Source organism: Bemisia tabaci, chromosome 10 (assembly GCF_918797505.1).
Source record: "Bemisia tabaci chromosome 10, PGI_BMITA_v3".
Lineage (NCBI taxonomy): Eukaryota > Metazoa > Arthropoda > Insecta > Hemiptera > Aleyrodidae > Bemisia > Bemisia tabaci.
Genome location: NC_092802.1, coordinates 34,513,927 through 34,537,890, shown reverse-complemented (window position 1 = coordinate 34,537,890; position 23,964 = coordinate 34,513,927). Strand labels below are relative to the sequence as shown.

General features: G+C 35.4%; 1 protein-coding gene across 2 annotated transcripts; it reads right to left on the bottom strand.

The window, feature by feature from the left end:
* Positions 1-2,534: 2,534 nt before the first annotated feature.
* LOC109033725 (mitogen-activated protein kinase p38b) lies at positions 2,535-23,807 on the bottom strand. Of its 2 annotated transcripts, none has more exons than XM_019046468.2 (10): positions 23,551-23,807; positions 20,211-20,340; positions 18,206-18,264; positions 17,334-17,475; positions 16,156-16,318; positions 15,564-15,635; positions 13,914-13,993; positions 10,483-10,561; positions 8,000-8,173; positions 2,535-7,014 (listed from the first exon to the last, which is right to left on the bottom strand). In XM_019046468.2, the coding sequence occupies exons 1-10, from the start codon at positions 23,652-23,654 to the stop codon at positions 6,938-6,940; spliced, it is 1,080 nt and encodes a 359-aa protein (XP_018902013.1). In that variant the 5' UTR covers positions 23,655-23,807; the 3' UTR covers positions 2,535-6,937. The 2 variants fall into 2 exon arrangements, with proteins under 2 accessions (XP_018902013.1, XP_018902011.2); XM_019046466.2 differs by lacking the exon at positions 13,914-13,993 and adding an exon at positions 11,450-11,529.
* Positions 23,808-23,964: the final 157 nt, after the last annotated feature.

Here is a 23,964-nt window from a genome sequence, read left to right as displayed (position 1 = left end):
CAAAGTTAAAAACTCACTTGTAATGGCTTTTACGACTTTTCAGAGACCCATTTTGGACAGGCAGCCCGTCATCGGTGCAACAAATGATGGACTGCCTGCCCAATATAAGTCATCCATGAAAAGTTGTGAATGTCGTCAAAGGAAATAAATAATGAAAAAATTGTGGATCGGACTCTTAGGACTGTGCACAGTGGACACTTCATTAACTACCTAAAAACCCTTGATTGGAGAAAAAAAAAGAACAATTCCATGACATAAGTTAAAATTAGCAAGAAAATTGATAACAAAAACTAAAAAAATCAACACGGTGGGATGCCAAAAAATGCACAGATAACCGTGCGAAGACTTGAAAGAAAATGACATGTTACAATTCATGGGAATGGGAACGAGTAAAAATCAGTCAAAATAAATTTAAATTTTATGTCTATTTCCCCCTCGATGGGATCCATCAGAAAACTCATACTTGGCAAGCAATTTATAAACTTCGTCTTTCTAAAACCACCATGATAATTGTACTACATTTTGCAATAAGGAACTACATACTGTATTCTGACTGATTTTAGAAACAACATACCACTATGCAAATAGGCACTTCTATGGACGAATCAGAAATAGTAGTTCCTTAAAGCAAATTGTAGACCTTTTACAATCTGCATGTCATTAAAATTTAATTTGCAGCTCAAAAAAAGGCTCAACATAGATTTTTTTTTGTAAATTTTAACCTTTCAGAGATATTTAATAACATTCAGCCTCTTTTTCCAAATTTTGCTACTAGATTCTTACAGAAAAACAAGCTTAGTAACATAAAAATTAAGGATACTGTGAATCTTGATTTGACATTTTCGTGTTGGTGTTTAGGAATTGGGATATTCTTCGAGATATGCAGGTTTTAAAAAAGATACATTCATTTTCAATTTAAAGGGGGAAATATTTTAAAAAAATCTTGTGATTCTTAGGTATTGGAAGTTCACCACAAATGCAATTATGCTAAATGTGGAAAAAAACGTCCAAGGAGTACGTCCTTTCCGGAGACAAATTGCAGCTGGAAATTTTACTTTTGAACTTCAAATTATAATACATACTTGATATTTTAAACTTCAAGACTTTTCAAGAATGCTTAGAAGAGAAAGAAAGAGAGAGAGAGAGGGAAAAGAATCTAAAGAAGGGCTTTTTCTATGCATTTACTTTGAGGAGAATCACAGTCTGTTTTAAAGCAGTGAAGCTCATGCAATGTAACAATTCCTTTTTTCATCTTGGCAATTTTGTTGAGTTACAACTTTGACAGTTCAATCTATGTTCCTTGAAGTAGCCATGGCTATGAAGTTAATGACAACAAGACTTACATTTAAAAGTGTAGATTTTATGAAAGAGGGGGGGGGATGAGTGTACGGAAATTTTTTTTGTTATAAACATGTTATAATGAAACTCTTGACTTCATTAATTTCATAGCACTAGCTACCTCAATGAACATATTTACAAAGTGCTACTACTTACTAATAAGAATTTTATACATTAACAACTTCACGAAGTTTAGTCTAGAATTGAAAGTATAGAACATGACAGTCATCCACAAAAAATATTTGAAGATTCTCTTTCATCAGGAGTCATTTCTACCATATTTTCGAAGCACTAATAATGTTATAAGGAGCTGTTGACACCTTTGAAATGGCATTTAAATGGAAAAGTAAATTTGATCCTGCAAGATTTGGCAACACGTGATGATCAGGTGAGGAGGAATAGACTTTTGAGCGAGGAGATGGTGAGTCAGTTCAATCTGGTGATCAGAGAATGACACTCAACAGTAGCTTAGCAGGGGCTAATGAACCCAGACTGTTGAACCCAGAAGCTGTTCAGACAGAATTTTAGGTCAGGTGAATGTACTTTTGGAAAATAAGATGATAATTTTGCGATATTTCAGCCAAGTGATGAAAGAATGACTCAAAGCGTGCTCGACGCATGCATGCATGGGGCTAATGAACTTTGAGACTATTAAGAGAGATTTTCGCAGTCGTAAGATACAATTTTCTGACATCAGAGAGCTCATCGAATCAAAGAAGTATTTTTAACTCGACTTCCCCTAATAGCACATAATGTAAAGTTTACAAAACACAACATTGTAGAAAAATCTTGAAAAAAAGTAGTGAAATAGACAAAAGAAGAAATGCCTCAGTAATCTTTTTTACAAGAAAAATATATAAAAAGTACCAGTAGTAGTACAAAATTACCTCAGTTCACCTCTTTGATCACAAAATTTTTACGTAAAACTCTTGAACTCTGACTAATCATAACTTCTTTACAAACTTTTTTTACGTACAACTTTCAAACTCATAAAATAAGCCAGCTTTACATTTTCTTGCCGAGTTATTTTACAAGGTGTGCTATTAGGGTCAAGTGTAGATTTACGGATTTATGTTTCAACAAAGTTCAGCTCTTTTTTTAAATTCATTTCAAATTCCTAGCATATAAAAAAATTCAAAATTCAAAATTAAAAATATGATTCTGATTTTGGAGTTAGCAGTGAATAAATAGAAAAGTTGAATTAAAGAAAGTTTTATTGCATTGTCAAAAATTAAGTAAAAAAAGAACAATTTGATTCGTTAGGCTTTCTACTTAAAAAAAGAAATACTATATCAAAATAATCAGTGATTCCAAGGCATTTATGTTTTTCAATGCTTGTTTGCTTTCTCAATGATAAATATTTGGCATTTTAAGAATGAGAAATAATTTTCTAGACTTGTTTTCTGCGTTGAGATAAGAAGCTTTCATTTTGTTTTCATACCTTAATACCCACAGAAAAAAACACACACTAGCAACCTGTTTTTGATCATACATTTGACTTGAAAATATCAAAAGATGGGATGAAACTAGGAGAAAACATAGAGAGAGAGAAAAGAAAGAAAGCATTAAGGCTTTGAGTTTGAAACAGGTTACAGACTTCCAACGAAGATGAATTTTTAAGGATCCTTGAATTCTCTACTTAGAATAACTATAAGTGTATTTTCTACTCGGTACATTCATTCTTTACTTATACTACACAATTTTGAGATACAGAGTGGGACTTCTTTTTGACGTTAATTTTGTGATAAGTATAATTTCTGTGCGACAGTGCAACTGAAATTCATCTCGCTGATACAATTGAACTGCATTACAGGAGAAGAAACAACAATTTCTGGCTTATTTCAGAAATGACATATGTGCCATTAGAACCCCTATGCAGATGAGGTACTTTTATGGATAAGCTAGAAACAGTAGCTCCTTGCTGCGTAATATAGTCCGATTGACGTAGGGTGCAGTTTGTAAATTTTCCATCGACACGCAGAATAACAGGAAATTTCCACTTGCAGAGCGTGAATGTATCCACAGTGTTTTTCATGATTTCTATTTGCTTTTTTAGAATTGTCAATGATAAGAAAGATTAGGTAAGTCATACTCAAAACTTGCACCAATGTAAACACTAAGGATTTACAGACAAATGCCACTGTTGCCAGCCGAAGTGGTACCTAATGCTTCTTTTTAACTAATTAATTGTTCATATTAATACCACGATGAAAGTAGCACATTAAAAGCGTCTAACCCTGAATTACTCTTGCCATTTTAGTGCTATTCTTCCTTATCATTTGTTGGTAAAGGAGAAAAAAAGAATTGTAATTTACAATTGAATTGCTTGTTTTCTAGCTTTTTTACTCAAACAGAAAGAGATCTGCAGCTCAAAAGGGTTGAAATAAGTTGCTATTGGGTAGTGCTGACAAATAAAGTGCTTACGTGTTTTTTATTTGATCAACTCGTATCTCCACAGCCAGTATAATGACTCCTATCATTGAGAAGCAAACGAACAAACTCTAAAATAAATCTATGAAAATAAATATAATAAAGAATTAAAATAACAAAATAAAAACAAATAATATAAAATAAAATAGGTAAGTAGCTACTACAACTAACATCACAAAATATGAGAGCTCAGAAAATTGAGCATTCTTGGATGAAAACTAAGGTTATCAATAAGTTGAACAGACCGATAAAATTACCAAGCAAAATTAAACAATGGGTAATTTTTTCTCAAATCTTTGTTGTCAATTTGAGAGTTTAATATCAAAAACTTCCTGAGCCCTCTAAAAGTATTTGAATCATGATTGCAGAAACACTCCGCAGAAATAATATATCTAAAATAAACAAAGCATAAAAATAAGCAGACAATTTTCCTCTGCCTAAACTAAAAAATAGTTAGTTTGGAAATAGTTTAGGAAAAAATATTTTCAAAAAGTGTTAATATACCCGACAGGTTTTTTTATTTACTCTCAAGCTTGAAAGAAAATTATGGATAGTAACTTAATTTCAGACTTCAAAGACTAGCCCTCCACCGTCATCATTCATCAAGCGCCATTTAGGAATTGGGCCTTGAATCGAGATTATGCCTCAAATAAAAGCTCGAAACACATCATTACTTGTACAGAGGGCTTGAGTTTCTTTTCTGTAGTTGCAAATTTTGTTCTGGTCAGTCTTTCTAATCATTTGTGTTTACTTTGGAAAAAGAGTTGCTTCCTGAGAAGACAGAAACTCTAATTATGACGCAGGTGCTGTGTCCTGCTCATCGTCAGGGCGGCAACTCGTTTCCTACCATGATAAGAAAATTGCCTTTTAGCAGACAAAGTAAGTTCAGGTAGGATCATTTCACTTTTATCATGCTTTATGGAAACATGGATTCCATTTTGACAAGAATTGCATCTCTTCTTCTTTTCATACATTTTCTGTCTCTTGCACATTTCGCTTGCTCCAAACAAAAAAATAAAAAAACTCACAGTTATTTTTGGCACTTTGTACTTCATATCCAGCCATTTCATTGTTATTTTGTACAATATAATGTGCCCTCTACTGCATACTCATTGCACCATCAGTAAGAAAGCCCAGTGCTTCATTTTTATAATCTGCAATCCACGATGGGCAATGTTTCTCAAAGTAAAACCAAAAGGCATCAGACATCTTGATGAACAGCGATTGAGAAGAAAAGGGAAAATTTTTAGGGCAAAACTCACTAGAATCTTCAGCAGAACCTTCATATTTTTAGAGGAATCATTTTGTTAACAATTCACATGGTATGACTTAGGCATGAATTCCTCCTCGAAAGACACCCAACTTTTCATAGGATACACTTTTTAACCACAATTTTCTAGAACCTCATGATTCCAGAATTCAGGTTTATTAACTAACAGCCCAACTTCAATGCAGACGTTAAAGTTAGAGGTTCACCATGAAGGTTACATTTTTTCCTTTTCCATCCCAACCACCTAAAATTGAATTAAGTTGCTCTTTAAATTTTCCTAGGAGCTCTGACACTTTTAATACATTTCATAAGAATAAAATAGGTAAAAAAAAAATTGGCCTCAGTTCCCTGATGTGCAACATCAATATCTAATATTCCAATTCAACAAGATTGAGAAAATTGAAACATTGTGAGAACTTAAAATTAAGATTATCCAGAGGGGCTTAGATGTAATAATTACAATTGGGTGAGTAACTTAAAAATACTTCCAAGTAGTTACATCAGAGCTAACGCTCAAAAATGGATACCTACAATTTCGCAAAAGATTTTGATTCAAAGTTAACAGAACCGTTTTAAAGTCAAACAAAAAGTTGCGCTCAATGCGAAGTAATCTCAAAATAGAGTTCATTTATAATAAGTTTACGCACTATGGAGTGGAACAGAAGACCAGCTGTTTTCAGTTTGACATCGAAAGTAAATACAAGAATCAAAACGGATCTTATATCTCATTCTAAAAGTGCGAAAACTTGATAAGGGCTCTAGAACAGTACTTTTGTAAAGGCACTCTAACAATCAATGTCTCAAATCAATTATTTTAGATTTATTACAATTAGTATTTAAGTATAAAAGTACTTTCAATACTACCATTTAATCATAGTCAAGATATAACATTTTCATTTAGGAGGTATCATGGACCTTGAACTACAAGCTTTCAGTAAAATGCAGAAAAACTATTGAGTGAAAGCATTTCCTTCCCTTGAGTTTTTCTTTTCATCTTAACACGACAAATAACCCAATACAAGCGATTTTGAAACTTTCATTGAAGAGGTGAATATAATTCTCCCCTGGAGAAACAAAAGAAATCACCTGGGAGCCCTGGTTGGAATGATTTCAATTTCAATCAAAATGCCCCGGTAAATTCCCAAAATTGTTCTGCATACTACTCCGCTACAACTATTATCCATCTGACTGAATTAACACCAAAATAGTAAATCTCCTTTTCTTACATTGTTTCAACTTTCGTAAGAATAAAAGATTGAAAAAGTTCAGCTTGTTTTTGAAATTTTTGGGTTCTGTTCTCCCACCCATGCATAAGTCCTTTGCAGAGTGAAGGCTCTGCAAAATATGGACCATTTCATAAAACATTGCTCAAGATAAGAGAGGTAATTTCAGCGGCAGACGATAAAACAAAAAATAAAAGAAAAATTTACCGAAGCTGAACCAGGCGTTCGAATTCAAAAGTGACGCTATCAATGAGCGTTAGAAAAAGTTCTAGGATCACAGCAAAATTTGAGCTGTGATGAGAGAAGTTATCAATATTAATAACTTCAGGGAAAAACTTTTCAGTGCTCTGCTACTTAAATGCAGAGTTCCAATAGCAGTCATGTTGCTAAAGTCCTTGAATTTAATATTGTTGAGGGTTCACAAAACTTCTCAAGGACTTTTATTGTTACGGCGTAAAGTATTGGAAGTTACAGCGTCAAACTTATCGATTCAATAACCTTGAAACAGCAAAATTAGCAGGTACCTGAGTAAAATTGGGCTTAGAGCAAGTTCGGTGCTAGGGTTGAGACAAGAAATACTGATACACGGTTCCATTGATTCCAGTTGTTCTGGTTTCGTTTTGATTTAACAGATTAGCTCAACTTCATGAAGGAGTCGCAGTCAGAGTAAGTTTCTTCAAGAGGAAGCAACTTCACCTTCCGGCAGAAGAGAAGGATGGGGCCTGAAAGATAGCACCTCTTCATAGACCAGTTCTGCAGAAAAGAAAATACAAATTCGGCTCCAATTAATTAACAAAGCGAGAAGACCTACAGGGTCATTTTGACTGCAAATTTTTCAGTCCCCATATTGCGTTATTCTTCACAATATGCCCTTGAGATTTTATGAGGTTTCCTGAAATTTTTGAGAGATGGTTTTTGTGGGCTTTCTTTTCTACTCTAGGAAATTTGTTATCTTTGTGCTGCCCAATAGTGACTTTACTCTTATTTTAATCACAGCAGTTTGAAATTCGAAATGAGTTCAGATATACTTATTTATTATATAAAGAGCACGGCAAGGTCTAAGGCAATGAGGAGGAAAATTAAACAGAAGAGAATTATGCTTTGGTATATAACTCAAAAAAAAAACAAAAAAAAAAACGACTAAGTATCAAAGGAACAAAAACCAAACGAGAAAATAACCCTGCATTGGTTTTACTATCCTGCTGGTCCTTTAATGCATTAGTGATTTGGACTGCATTAAGCAGAAAGGAACCAAGCTACATCAGCCATTGCCAAATTAAATCGGGCAATTCAATTTTTACATGAAAACGGTTGTGCGGATTTTTGTGCAAAGTTCAGTGAATTTTCTGCGTAGTAAAAGGCAAATTCCTTAAAATTTTCAAAGGAATCCGCGCAAATGTTCTCTTGTAAACAATTAAATTGCCCAGTTAAATTTGGCAATAGCTGATATGGCTTCTTCCTTTTCTGCTACACATGGTCCATTTATTAGAAAGGTATTTTTTTAGCGAACTGAGAGTAAATTCACTTTATGGCAGCATATTGTTTGGCAAATATTTTTTCACTTCTTTTAGACATTATCAGATTTTTTGATAAGGTGCCGTTTCACTTTAATAATTTCCACACCATACTCTCCTCAACCAAGATCCTTAAGCACAAGCAGCGCTCCACCAAAAAATCTGAAAATGGTTAAAAATAAGTGAGAGAATATTTGTCAAAAAGAAGTTTCTTAATTTCATACCTTTCCACTTTTCTACAGGAAGATCTGATTCTTCAAAACTTTGATCATATGGAGGGGAGGTGGGCTCGTCTTCTGGATCAGCATATTTTGATAAGTAAGGGTGCGCCAATGCCTTTTCCGCGGTTATTCTCTTATCTGCGTCCAGTTCCAGCATCAATTCCAATAAATCTATCGCTGCAATAAGAAACCAAACCAAACATTACCTTTAAACAACCCGTGAGAGAACAAATTAATTCATAAAAAATAAGAAATTAAGATTTTGAAGATGTTGAGTAACTGTTTGCCAATCTTGGAGAAAAACAATGACACTAAAAGCGACAGCAACAACCACTGTTGAAAATGGTTGAATAACCGCTGATTGTAGTATGTACTTGCATAAATAGTGTTTTCCTTTTCATTGAAATCTACTAAATTTTTTTGGACATCCAAGCAAATAATTTCAAATGAGATTGTTTTATCTTAATCCCGTTGATGAATGATGTCACACTGCACTGAAAATACGGTCAAGTAAGCAAAAAAACTACGTATGTCACTAATGAAATTAGTAAACAAAAATCTTTGATTGCAGGGTTTTAAAATTTTCGCTTATCCAGTAAAACTTGCTTACATCATCATACGCTTCCATCAGAAACCGCTTATTTTGTTATTTCTGTAGATCATATTTTTTGGGCATGAGCACAGTGCAAAAAAAATTCCCTCGTACATCAGGATTACTAAATGGTAACCCACTTAAATCGTGACAACTTTGATCCAAAACAGGATTTACTCCGAACATTTCAGGTTTAAAGCAAAAGCTATTACAACATCAGAATTATCAAGATGACAGAGATACCATCAATTTATCAGCTGCGTGGGTAGATTTCTTATGAGTGAGTGTTGTGATTAGCTACTGTGTACACGTCATACAAGAAAATGCACACTCTGTTTCATGCAACGACAATGCTGCGATGATCTCTAGAGCTCTATTGAAGTTAATTTGTCCGTTTAGGGTTGGCTGTTTTTAAAAATTCACACGAGTGAAACCACGATCACAGTTTGCAGCATGGTTTAGTGTTTTATCACAGGTAGACTTAATGGACCACTAGACAAGGTACGAATTTCAGCATTCTGATACATGTTTCGTAATTATAATTTCACGTAGAACACGATGCGCACAACGAAAATTACCGAAATCAACTCCTTACGAAGATATTTAATGATTCTTGATGCGTGAATTCAAACCACCCGCTCATGAAAACTCAATGCTCTACGTGATTCACATCGTGCGCTAAACGTTATCATGACAGTCTCTGCGATATAAAAATCTGGCAACCTCAATCTTAACGCTTTGGCTCAGCTACAGCAAGTTGCTCATAGTTTGAACAACACATGGTGGGAAATGAACATTGCTCAATTGAGAAGCTTGCTGAAACCGTTGTAGTGGGCGATTTGACTCACGTAGAGCTTTGAGTTTCTTGTGAGCGGGCAGTTCAAATTCCTCGTAACCAATGTGAAATAAAAACGTTAATATCTTCGTTGGGAGTTGGTTTCAGTAATTTTCGTTGTGTGAATCGTGTTCTACGTGAAGTTCTGGTCAAGAAACATGTATCAGATTGCTTTAATTCGGACCTTGTCTAGTGGTCCATTGAAACTAATTTGCTTTTCCTGCTTCCTGAAACTTTTATTCACAAGGAAGGGAGAGTCATGGTCACTTGCAAGCACAAAAGAACGAGTCAGAAAAAAAAAAACTTTATATTGTTTACTAAAGTAGGTGAGGGAGTCCTAAGATCCTCCTCCATATAATGTTATTATAAGTTCAATACCATCAGGCCCCCAAGGAGAGCAAGTAAGGCCCTTGCCGCCCCCCTCCCCTTCCTCGGAAAATCTTTCTAGCTACGTTCATGTAAATATTTCTAAAAATTCAAGCGAAAACAATGATAACCACTTTCATCACAAATTACTTATATTGGGGAATTCGGCAGTACAGATGAATCCCAATCCAAACAAATTTTATTTTTATTTTATGTTCTTAAATGGCTATCATACAAGTCAGTGACTTGGAAATCTAAGGATTTCAACATTTGATAAACTTCATTCTTCAAAATTACAAGACTTGTAGGGATTACAAAAATGTCAAAATTGTTAAATGGTAGGGCAGAATTCACTTAATTCATCAAGGGGATTTAACAGAAGGTAGTTTTAATTTCCTGTCTTTTAATTTTTTTGAAGAATGTATCTGACAGTTCTTCATGGCATTTATAAAAAATATTCTTGATGGGACAAAGAGGAAGTAGGACAAATTTTGTACGACAAGGATGATTGATCAAAAGAATAAAATACTATATGGGAACTGCAATATCACAAACTTCGATACATACTTTTCTTATTTCACCATCCATAATTTAAATAAGCATCTTTGGTGTTTAGTGTGATCAAAACCTATGTTTATGGTCTATTCCATGCAAAAAATCACTTAAAAATTCAATATAATTGATGACACAAACCTAGTGGATTGGCTCCTTTGAACACTTGCTTGAAATCTTTTTTCTTCAAATTAGGTAGGGACTGGATGTAGCTGCGAGCCTGGAAAAAAATACAAAGATAAAACATGATAAAAGGAATAAAGAACGTAGGGGAATCATGATCAAAATACTATACAGCCATGACATTAGATGAGACAAAAATGAGTGGCAAATTTGTACTCAGAATAGCAAAAAAGCAAAGAGGTAGCCAAATAATTCCTCAAGAACCACTCTCATCATTCAGGAACTCTTTGAGATCATTCTCCGATTTAAAATGATATCAACGGACTATTAGAAAGTATACAGATTTTCATAGACATTAAGAATAGATTTTTTTATCCTTTCTTTTCTTCAATTAAAATAAATTACTTTATATGTAAGATGAAGAGACACTGATAGCTAAATTGTAACTTTCAATAGAAATAAGATTTGCGCTATACTACAACTTTATGATTAAATTTTAAATAAAATATCTTGCAGATAACTCCACAATGATTTGAAATCGCATTAATGAACCATATTTGATAGTGGTTTGATGTATTGATTGGCTCTAAACAGTGAGATAACCTCAACACCCACCCTTACAACAAGCAATAAAATTTCAGAGTATTTCAAATTTGTATCGCGTTTTCAGTTTCAATATCTTAATGAATAGTTGCAGTTGGTCAAATAAAACCTTTCCTCAATACAGACATAGATTTCACTGCTCTTTGTATGGGTGATAGTTGAGGTTATTTCAATGTTTGGAACCAATGGATATCAAAATATCGTGTAGATGGGCCGCTTCTTCGATGTATTGAATACAATCCATACCGAAACAATTCGATATGAAGACATTCCGCTATCCTACTACTTTCCATTATCAAGCAGTTTCTATGACTCGTTCTATTGGAATGTAAAAAAGAATCATGATTGCTGTACAGTATGAGTCTCTAAAGTTTTGAAATACCTCCTGACTAGAGATCTTCTGAAAAGTATCCTCCGACGGCGTTCCACAAAGCACCAAAACCCTTGTTAATTGGTCAATGTCTAATCAAAATGCGTTAAGGTTTCAAAAACAAAAGCTTCAAAACCAAACCCAAAAAGATGAGCTAAGAGGATAAAGAGACGATACCCTCCACAAGAGCAGAATGTAAATAGGATGCAAACAGCTTCAAATCTTTCACTCAGGGACCAATGGATACAAAATCAAGGGGCAAAAAGTTAGTAACATTTATTTTTTGACACAGAGGATTTTTTTACTTTTCTGAAATGGTATTTTTTTCCACCAGCTAGTTGAGTCAGCTTTAGCCTTGATCAGTTTGAGAGAAATTAAGTTACAGCCTCAAAAATATTATTTTTACCGCGGTTTAACTCAGCATTCAGTACAGGACGAAACAGCATATCAACAGTGAAACTGTAAAAATGCAAATCTATTTTGCCGTGTTCATAAATAGAAGCATACTTATTTTCCTGAAAAAAGCAAACCAACACACGGTGGTAAATTCACTGAAATTTCAAAATACCCTGACTTTTTCCTGACCTCTCTAAAAAATTCTCCGACAATGGCTAAATTCCCTAACTTTTGTGAAAAAAAGCCGATCTGATCAGCACCTCAACTGGAGCAGCAGATCCGTACGGTCGGCAAAATTTTCTGACTTTTCAGGTATTTTAAATTCCTGACTTTTCCAGGTTTTCTAGGACATTTAGCACCCTGCAGCACTACTTTCTGAAATTTTCACGCCATATTCTTCAAATGAAGAATAAAAATCAGGTAAGTTTTCGAGAGATGAACCGCCTTTCATGCAGGTTAAATATTTTTCCTTTTAGGACTTTAGTTTTCATTTGAACTAAAAAATTACAACAGGAGGACGGCAGTGTTGTAAACTGCGATTAGTCTTTTTACCAACCATACGTCAAACTTTTAATAGATGAATGTATGACACAGCTATGAGCAAATGAACTTTCGGAAAATGGGCCTTCAGCGCTGTAATACGTGTAAGAAATTGAGGATTTTTCAAATAAAATGGGGAAAAAAGGAGGTTTTGAATCTTGGGAATAAGTACCTGCAGCTATCTGACCATAGACCAAGTATGAAAAGACCAGTTCAAGAGTGTATCCTCAGGATGAGGTAGAAATTGTTGTCTTTAAGATATTGTTTGTCATCGATTTCTTGATTAACACCATTAAATTATTGATCCACCATCAAGGTCAGAATGTGATACATAATAAAAAGATATGCTTGAAGATATCTCAAACTTTGGGTACTTATATTTCGAGAACTACTGCAATAATGTACCGATAAAATAGGTAGGAGGGAAAAGGAAGAATCAACACCTTCTTGACTGGTGTAAATCAAGGAAAGACTGATTTATTTGCAACTGAACGATATCAAAAAAGGTTCCTTACGAAAGAGGAAAATGCAACCATGAGAACTGCCAACAAAAATTTGTAATAAACTTTAGATTTCAGTTTTGGAGGCAAACTTTTTCAGAAAGATCTTAGATTTTCAGATAAGTTTTCTGCAGACCAATGAGGGGGGGGGGGGGACCTGTCAAGGCAAACATTTTATATGCAAAGAGGCGAAATAATCTGGGTAAGAAAGTTTTTAAAAATAAAAAAGTCCTGATTCGGAACTCTCATTGTTTAATTCGAGGACAGGAAGAAATTTAGATTGACAAAAATAAGAACCTTGGATAGAAAAACGAAAAACGTTGGACCCTTTCATCTGCAATTCAAAAATTGGTTTTTGAGTATAATTTGAAAACGCTCCTTTATTTTCTCTCGGAGCTTGAATTCCGAATTTCGACTATCCAGCAATTCAATTCAAGCATGGGTAGAAATTTCGAAATTTGGATCATTTTAGCTGAATGTTACTATAATTCTTAAAGTTACTAAAGCTGAACCATTCCCAGGATTAAACTGCATTCCACTTTTCCTTTCTCATGTAATCAGTGGGCTAATGACCTCTTTAAAGCCAATGTTAAAACCAATTGAAACCTTCTTTGCGGAGAAGAAAACTGTTCACATCTAACTTCAGTCAAAATTATTATTCAACTGCTGTTAACCTCATTTCTTACTTTTTGACAAACGCTTCATCTGCTGAAGAAATTGATGCAAAGCTATGGCGGCAAGACAGCTACTTTCATACCATTTTTCAAAATTTTTCAAACCAATTTTAGCTTATAATACAGGAAAGAGACAGAGAGAGAGTGGAAGGAGGGGCAGAGAGAGAGAGAGAGAAAGAAAGGAAGAGTTCAAAATACATAGAAAACTTGTGAAGAATCAAACACGCCACAAAGAACAGATAATCCATATGGTGACAGTTAGACGAGAGTATAAGACCCATAACCAGCATTCAATAAGCACATTAAGAGGACAGTACGAAGAGGTGAGAACAGAAAGACAAGGAAAGGGGCAACCAAACAACTTACCGACTCGCTCGAGATTTTCGAGAGGAATTCAGGTTTCGGGGTTCCAAGAATTTCCATGATAAGGTTCAGTTGGTGAATGTCTAATGGTTATGTGCTAAGGGTGTTACACAAATATGCACAACGGCAGAGTAAATGGTGGCACATGAATGGTGAGACATGAATGATAAGACATGAAACAGTAAGAGGCCAATGAGAAAAAGATCGAATGTGGAATTTTTTTATGATTTTCAATTATTTTTTTTTTTTTATTTTTTATAAGTTTTATGATAGTTAAAGTTGAAAAATCTTTGCACAAACAGAAGACGATTTTCAATAAGAAAAAAAGTATAATATACATTAGTAAATTGGGAAATAAAAAAATTAATTTAGCAATGATTCAATTTTAGAATGCTTTGTGAAATAGAATTATTATGATAAAATACATATGACTTAGTTAAACTTAGTATTATTTCTAAGATATGTAAGTTATGTTTAAGCTATTGGACTCATATTCGTGATGGCCACTATGACTATAAAGCATTGAATTAGATAGTTTTACAATTGAATTAGCAACTGTTAGTCAGTACAAGTCGAATTTTGTTAGTGTTCTAAAAGCAGAAGTTACGATGTTAAAATTAAGATTGAAAGTGCAGGGAGGAAAAAGTTCATTTCATCATTGAAGCTGATGTTTCAGTTCATTTTAAGTCAAGTAAAACTTTAAACAACATTTTTTCCTGCAAAACTCTGTAAAATCGTCATACCTGTAAAAACAGGACATGAGAAAAGAGCGATTAGTAGACAACATTTTACCTGCTTGATAAAGCTGAGGTTTCAAGTGTTAGCTTTATTTCAACCATTTTATTTTTCCTGATGATATAGAAACTACAGATGTATTGTATTTTTTCTTATGATTGCGTGAGAACTACTCAACAATACAGGAAAAAATTTAACTGTTATATGTAAAAGGGACTTTGTTCCAAAAATTCCTGAAGGTTAGAAGTTGAGATTAACGATGAAAACCAAGGCTATTAAGTTTAATAATGGCTGGGCTTTTTTTAGAAAACAATTCAATCAGCACTAATTGTAAAAATTTAAAATTCCACATTTAAATTTTCTTGAGAAGTTTTTTACTCCGATCTGGTCGATTGGCTCTGTATTAAAAATAGAGACAACGGTAAAACTGGCAACAGAATGGTACTTCTGATGTTTTACCTTGTGGTTAAAAGTTATAATCCCCAAACATTCTCCCCGCAGTCACCGTAAAACATTGATACTTGTGTGGGTGGTGTGTTGATAAATAAAATTTAAAGAAAAAATGAACTTAACCCGACAGAAATATTAGTGACCCTCCGTTGAGATTGAACAAATTACGGCACACATACACACACATATAATGATACAGTGATTTGATATTCCAAACATTTTCAAAGAAACACAACACATACGTTTAAAAGTCAATTAAAAACAGACAATGACTGACTGGCTCGGCTAGGCTCCAGATTGTGATAATTCAACAGGGAGAACACAGAAAACATGAAAATTAATACCGAGGAATGTAATAAATCGTTCTTTTATGTTCATAGCCAAGTGGAAAAAGGTATGCTGTCCATTGTTAGAAGAAAAAAAACTTCCTTGAAAAATGAAAATGGTATAATGGTATGAAAAGGATACGATCAGTGCCAGGGAAGAGAGTTCGCCCTGTTATAAGTTCGGCCATGATACAGCCAACAGACCAAATATCAACTGAAAAAAAATATTACAAAGTTGCAAGATTTAAAAAAATTGAGGCTGCACCAAAGATTTTAGTTAAAAATAATTCATAAAATGATGCAAGAGGCATCAGAGAAAAGTCAAACAGTTTCCAACGAAAAATTTGTGAGTTTAAAAAGCGCTCATGAGTCTAAAGGTAGATAATGGACCACTGAATGAGGTATGAATTTAAGAATTCTGATAAATGTTTGCTCGACAAAATTTTATGCAGAAAAAGATTACAACATAGTAATATAATGTAGCAAGTGTATGATGTTTTTTGTTTTATTCCTGAATTAAACCTTAATCTTTGAAATAAAACTTGATGAAAACATGAATAAGTTGTAATTCCCTGTATTAAAAAAAAAAAAAAATTGTGAATCCATGAGACCTTAAGAAAGTTTTGACTCAGCTCATGAATTAAACTAAAAAAACTGTTAACTATTGATCCTTACTCTTTCCATACAAGTAATCAAAGATTTTAAGATTGTCGGAAAAAAAGAAAAATGCTTACCAGTTTGGTTGTAGTGCATCCAGTTAAGCATAATTTCTGGTGCCCTGTACCAACGGGTGGCAACGTAACCAGTCATTTCATTTTCTGTTGGTCGTGCGAGACCAAAATCCAAAATTTTCAACTCACAATCTTCATTCACTGCAATGTTGGATGGTTTCAAGTCCTGTCGAGTAAGTGCATTGATACATTAATAAAGTTAAAATAAAGGAAATATATTTCAAATAGCTTCTAACGGAAGACAGATTGCTACATAGGGTCGTAGATTGGATTCTGCCTAAGGAAAAGCGCAGAGAGAAGTGAGAGAACCCAATTCCATTGAGATTCAATTCCCTAGTGGTTGTGGTTTGATAGCAAACAGTAGTGGTTAGATGTTGTGGAGCCCAGGGGAGCACTGTAAAGCAATTTATATATGTGTGTGAAATAGAAGACAGCAATTGACACACTTGAAATCAGATTTCAGCAAAAATATGCCCCTGGCATACTTGAAATTGTGCTCCAAAATTGAAAAGGGATAATAATCCAATTTTTACACAAGATTTTACTACTATTCATGATACGATTTTAGTTCTGCTCCGGCGATAGAACAAAGTAGAGTAAAAATCTGGTTGCAGGTATAAGGGCCTTTGTCTTGACTAACACTGAGGCTTAACTGTAGCATACTTCACCCCAGCGCAACGGTCGGATTTGAACCTTGCGCTGTACAATTCGTGAGCAAGTATACTACAGCTGCACCACAGCACTGATCAGGGAAAGGACCTGCATATCTGCAATCATAGTCTTCTTCTGGTTTGTACGGTTACATAAATATTGGTTGTTTTGGAACCTATTTTCGGTGTGTAAGTACATTAAATTTACAAAAGGTAAAAATTAGATGAAAAAGAGTTAAAAACTCTTAAAAGCTCTGCGAAGACTTTGACACTTAGAAGGACTAAAAAATTGGACTGTTGAAAAACTCTAGTAGAATTAGTAGATATTTGCTATGACTTTTTTGCGTGAGTTTCACTTTTAAACTGTCAACAGGGTTCCCTAAAACATAATTTTTAGCAACAATTTTAGAGTTTTCAAAAAGAGCTTTTCAAAGGTTGTGAACTCAAGGAGAGAAAATCTGAGAATTTATCCGAGATCAATCCCTCAATGAAGTTTATCCTGAAATTCTGAATACATTAATTTAAAATTACCCTATGTATGATTCCAGCTGAATGGATGTACTTTAAACCTCGAAGAATTTGATAAACTAAAAATTGGACATGATCATCGGAGAGTTTCTGGGTCCTGATAATGTTGTTAAGATCCGCTCCCATCAAATGAGTAACCAGATACCTGTAACAAAAATTTTTCGATGAAATAAGCATTATTTTAGCTTCAGGGTTACTGAATTTCCATACTTAGTACAATATTAGCGTATTATTTCTAAGCATAAAAAGAGGAGGCATGGCATGCACAAAATTCTACAGCTTGTGCTTGTGTGGTACTCCAAGCAGTAAAAAAAATAGGAAAAAAAGAAGAAAAAGAAAAAAATCAGGGAAATTTCCAGTTCAGGAAATGAAGGTTCATTTTGACTACTATCTAAAAATTTAAAGATTTTGTTTCTATGCTGCCGCCTTTTGTGAGGGTCACATGGCTCAATAGTCAATGATAGAGGATGAAAAAGTCTAGAAATATGCTGAATTAGTAAATATAACAGGGGCAGGTGAAGCCCTGAAATAAGCAGTATTCTGCCATGCTAAGGAAGAGCGCTGTAAGATCCCTAGAAAGTTGCCAAATTTCCTTTGACAAATCACGAATTTTCGAGAAAATGTATTAATATTTTTCTTGCGATTTTCCAAAGAATTCAATTTGGACTTTAATCTGAAGTGTCTGAAAATTTCAAGGAAAAATATTCATGACTTTCTTCGAAAATAAATCTTTTCTGAGAGGAAATTTGGCAATATTCGAATGCTCAAATGACGTTTATCCTTGGCGCAGCAATATTGTCAAAATTATCAGTCCTGATAAACTAAAGTGACTTCTCTCACTTGTCATTACATGCTAGTTCAAAAATTGATCTTACACTTGATTGAAATCGTTGGGCGAAGTTGATGGGTGAAATATGTCCAACAGTCCTATGACCTACAAACAGAAAGTGAAAAATGTTATATTAAATCCATTATGCAATTGCGAATTTCAGTATTAATTAGCAATGCAGGTAATTTGTAAAATAAAAATAAGCTATCACTCCATTCTTGGGTAAGGTATCAGGGTTATCATGTTTAAATTTTGAATGACTCAAATAGATAAATATTTATTTAGTTGTCATTCCAAAATAAGTTCGGTATTCTATTTTTAAAGTACACTGCCATCTATGTCACAAAACCGTATGATACTTGAGATGAATAGAGAAGTTGCACTCGAAGATAAACTGACATGAAGTGATAAACAGCATGAAGAATATTATCTTCATTTCTTATCAAATTTCTCTGTAGATCAGAGTGGATGTTGACATAGATCAATGACTGATCATATACTGCTTTTTTTGTTCCACTTCAAATATCCCTGAGGGGATAATCTCACTCTTGCAGTCCCTACAGTCCATCCCCCTTCAATTCTAATCAAGCCAGCCCCAGGTGACCATTGTTTGAGACCATCAAACTCAGATCACTTGGCCCGGAATCAAACCCAGGACCTCCCACTCATTGAGCAAGGCTGCAACCACTACGCCACAGGAGGCCAACAAAAACTGCATAAAGAAAATGAAAAAAGAAATTGCTTTAGGGAAATTCAGAAGTCCTATTCATAATAATTATTTTTTTCTTTTCCTCTCGTTTTAGTTTTTTTCTCAAGGGATATTACTATGATAGAGTGCTCTTTGCTTTGGCCTCCATCCTGCGGACTGATTATTGAAATTGACAGACAAAGCGATAGACAAAGAAGACATAGGAAGTATGGAGCTATCCTATTGGTTGAAATGAGGGGTTCTAATAATGAAGGAACAAAATGAAGGACTAACTATGGGGTCTCATGTGTTGTCCTTTGTCCATTACAACCACTCGCTTTCACCAATAGAATCCTTCCATATGTATATTTCTTGTCTTCTAAATCTATAGCTTTGTCTATCAATTTCAACAATTGGCCCACTGCTGTCATTGCCTTGTTCAGTTAGTCTGCCCTGAACTTACTTGCCGCTGAGCACAGTCAAATCTTGATTATTTTTTTATATTTTGTATGACATCATTACCATTCCATTGTAACAATGGCTACTGTAGTTGAGTGTATTATATACTTCATGAAAGGTGTAAAATCAAGCTGATTAACTTGATAAATTAATCAATAGCACACCATATCAACACTTATGCTAGAATGTACAGCTAGTGACAAGAAAGAAAAAATCATATTTTGCTCTTCGTCTTTAAAATAAAAAAATTGAAAGAAAAACTCCACAGGCAGGGTTGCTACCAAATTAAGAGACAGATATTTCCTGACAATTAAATATATACTGGATGATTAAAAAGACATAGTTTGAAATAATTTTCACACAAGATCTGTTGTTCAAAACGTCAAGAAAGCAAATGAAGAAGACTATTTTTCCATGAAACTTTCATCATTTTCATTGATATTTCTAGGTTTTTCCTGACTTTAAAATTACTTGGCATTTTCTAGTTTTCCTGGACTGTGACAACCCTGTTAAGAGACTACTTGACTCTTTAGGCAAATTTCCGCGGTTGAATTAGGTTGACTTTTTCAACCAGATCAGCAGGGTTGCAAACCGAAGGCAAAAAAAAGCTGTGTTTAAGTCAAGAGCAAAATATAGCTGCTTGATAGATTTTGGCCAACGATTGCAACCATCCAGTTTTTGACCCACCTCAGGAGGTAGGTTGAGAATTTAGGATGTGGTAGTCATTGCTGCCAGCATAAAAACCAAATGTTGTAGGCACACCGCTACCCGGAGGGGTTTTCGTACAGTTGTAACGGAGGTTGGCAGAAAGTCAACATCTTAACCAAATCCACTTGTGGCAATTCGCCTGATGCTTTGAAAACAAAGTTATTTACGTAACTTCAACACTAAAACTTTTTCTTACATTTTCATGATCCATATGCTTTAACAGCCTCAGCTCCCTGTAGGTTCTTTTAGCGTGAACTGCTGACTGAAAAGGACGGGCTAGTTTCTTAATTGCGACTTTCCTTCCTGTTTGACTGTCAACAGCTGAGCTGGAGGAACAGAAAATAAGATACAATTAACACTAACTGTATTACGGCAATGTAGCACTGAGTCAAAGATCTGGTTAAAGCGGATGTTATTTTTTGATGAAAAGGTTTTCACAGTAGTGAGTTCTTTAGAAAAAATCAATCTGAATCGATGGAAAGAAATTTGCATTGGAGAGGATGCAATAAGACCAGATTTTCACCTGCTATAAGGGGTAGACCTTGAGAAGCCAATATATTAAATTGAATGTGATTTTATTGAAATTCCGAGGATGTTAATTCAACTGCTCCAAGATTAAGAGCAGTGTTCTGCCTTCCCTGGCACCATGTGCCAAATACTTACCGCTAAAAGTCAGGTCTTTGCGCTTAAAATTTAGGAGGACATACCATCATGGCGCCTAAAAGAGTTAATGCACCTTGCTGAGTTTTTCAAACTTACAATAACGAAGCATACAATGATGCTTCTGCTAAAAGTTAATTTGGCTCCTAAAAGAATGCAGATGACTTGGGCGTTCCAGCTGGGGCAACTCATAAAAGAGGTTGTTCTATCCCCCATTAGATTTGGCCCCCTCTCAAATATGATCCATCTTTTCAGGAGTGATACAGTAGCATGCGAGACGTTCAAATATGGCGGTCATTTTGACTTACGCCCCCCCAGAGAGGGAGGGCGGGGGGTTAAAGACAAAACCTTCAACTGCCTATAACTTTTGAGCGAATAATCGGATTGAGTTTGAACTTTTTTTTAAATGAAAGATCTCAAAAAGATCTATCTATTAATACCAGAAAAATTGAATAAAAGGTAAATTTAATGCAAATTTTTAGCAATTTTTCAATTTTTTAGGGGACAAAATTTTCAATTTGGTCGTGTTTCGGCACCGCGCAATGACTCTACTAAAACAAAAACCAGTTTTTTAGATTCTACACTCAATTTCCCATAAGATGTAAAAAACCGCATCCTGGGGAAACGTTTAGATCGCGAGCTATGGCTCGTCAAAGTAAGCCCCGCGCTGAGTGCGCGCCCCTTGCGCTGTTCGCATATCCTCTACGCATCTGCCACCGATCCTGTTGCCCCTCCTCCCCCTTCCTAAATGCAAATTAACCTTCTACTACCCAGCTTTCGTATATATCTGCGTTATAGGTACGTGAAAATGTCAGCAAGTTCGTGATTTCCAGTGGAATTGATGCTTTATTTCGCCCCCCCCCCCCCCCCCAACCCGGCCACTGTGCGATATATGCGAAATATTGTGCGAAAAAGAAATATATAAATTTTCTTGTTACATGTTTTTGCTGATGTAGCACCCTGTGACTACGAGATGGAATTGAGGTAATTTTTTATCCCACCTCCCAACCTCCTTGTGTAACTGCTTTCAATTCACTTAATAAATTACTTTTTCTATACCTATTCTGTTCATTTTAGCGTGTGATCTAGAAAACAAATACCTCCAGTTAGACACAAGAAAATACTATTACAACTTGTAGGCAGGGGCACACTTCAGAGCCAGTGGCCAGGTTGGGGGGGGGGGGGGGGGCGAAATAAAGCATCAATTCTACTGGAAATCACGAACTTTCTGACATTTTCACGTACCTATAACGCAGATATATACGAAAGCTGGGTAGTAGAAGGTTAATTTGCATTTAGGAAGGGGGAGGAGGGGCAACAGGATCGGTGGCAGATGCGTAGAGGATATGCGAACAGCGCAAGGGGCGCGCACTCAGCGCGGGGCTAACTTTGACGAGCCATAGCTCGCGATCTAAACGTTTCCCCAGGATGCGGTTTTTTGCATCTTATGGGAAATTGAGTGTAGAATCTAAAAAACTGGTTTTTGTTTTAGTAGAGTCATTGCGCGGTGCCGAAACACGACCAAATTGAAAATTTTGTCCCCTAAAAAATTGAAAAATTGCTAAAAATTTGCATTAAATTTACCTTTTTTTCAATTTTTCTGGTATCAGTAGATAGATCTTTTTGAGATCTTTCATTTAAAAAAAGTTCAACTCAATCCGATTATTCGCTCAAAAGTTATAGGCAGTTGAAGGTTTTGTCTTTAACCCCCCGCCCTCCCTCTCTGGGGGGGCGTAAGTCAAAATGACCGCCATATTTGAACGTCTCGCATGCTACTGTATCACTCCTGAAAAGATGGATCATATTTGATAGGGGGCCAAATCTGATGGGGGATGGAACAACCTCTTTCGGGTGAGGATGGAATACCGAGTGATACTTTTTATAAGATGATGAGGGAGCTCTGACAGTCTTCTGCTTGGAGCCATCCATGCAAAAGGGAGCCACCCCTCCCCCTTGCTCAGCAAGAAGAGGTTGCGAAATGTTGTCACGACATTGCTGCCGATATTAACGTTGCTGCAATATCATTGCATGCAGGGTAGGCAAGTAGCTACATAAAAACGTGCCTTGGAGACTTACAGTAGATAGAGATTAATGTGAGTGGGTGAGCTGGCGCCACTTTTAAGCATTTTCCCAGGTCCCGAATTCCGAGACTCCTGTGTGACGCCGGGTCACTTTTTCCAGACATGATCGATTGTTGCAATACACAGGTACCCGGCCATCCGATGTAAACAAAGAAGATAGGAATCACCACGTATTCCACACCGCCATTTTGGATCGAACATGTATCGAAAAAGTGACCCGAACTCGGAACTCGTCGAACAGAACATGGTGCCAGCTCTCCTATTTACATTAAGACTCTATCTACTCTATGCTTGGAGAAAGACTACGCTTCAAAGCAAAAATTGACATTATTCTGTGATACGAGTTTAGCAGCGCTAGAACTTGGGAAAGAAAAGAATGGACAAACGTCACATCAATCTGGGTGCATCAATCATCATTTGGCCCATTGGTTACTATGTAAATTTATGATGAATGGTGCCATTCTCTGATGTGCGTTTGTCTATTCTTTCCTTTCTCCAGTTCTATCCCCCCAGATAGTGGTCTATCCTGTATCTTAGCGATAACAGACAAAGAATTATGATGACATTACTGTTTTCCACTCTGTTCATATACAGAGATAGAGATTATCTTTCCTCGTTTTCAAGGCAGTACCAAAAAAACACTTCAAGGCAATCGACAAGCAGGATTACACAAATGCTAGGCTTGTGGTGAAGGGCCTGGTAAAACATTGGATATCGGTTAAATTAGACGAGGCAATGCGAACACGTAGATTACACAAAGCTTCGGGAAACTAACATGAAGTAAAATAAGCTTACCACACTTGGCCGTAAGCACCTGAGCCAACAGGGGTGAGCATTTGGTACCTTTCTGGGACTTCCCATTCTGTTCGGTTGATTTCAACCCTGTAAAAATTAGACATTGCGAAAAATTGTTGAACTTCGAAATAAAGAGACAATGATAGAATGTGTAACACTACATACTACATCAAAAAAATAATAAGTAATGTGTACAGTGTAAATGCGCGGTGCAATAACAAGTCTGTAACCTTTCACTAACTTTTGAAAATAGGGAGCATACATAACCTTGAATTTCCATGTTGACATGCTCCTCTTTATCAACATGGATCGGGAAATTACATTCCGCTTACAACGTGTTTCATGCCATTTTTCGGTTCATCCATAGTAATTCTCGATAAGGAATTCCTCCCACTCCAACATTCCGATTGTTCA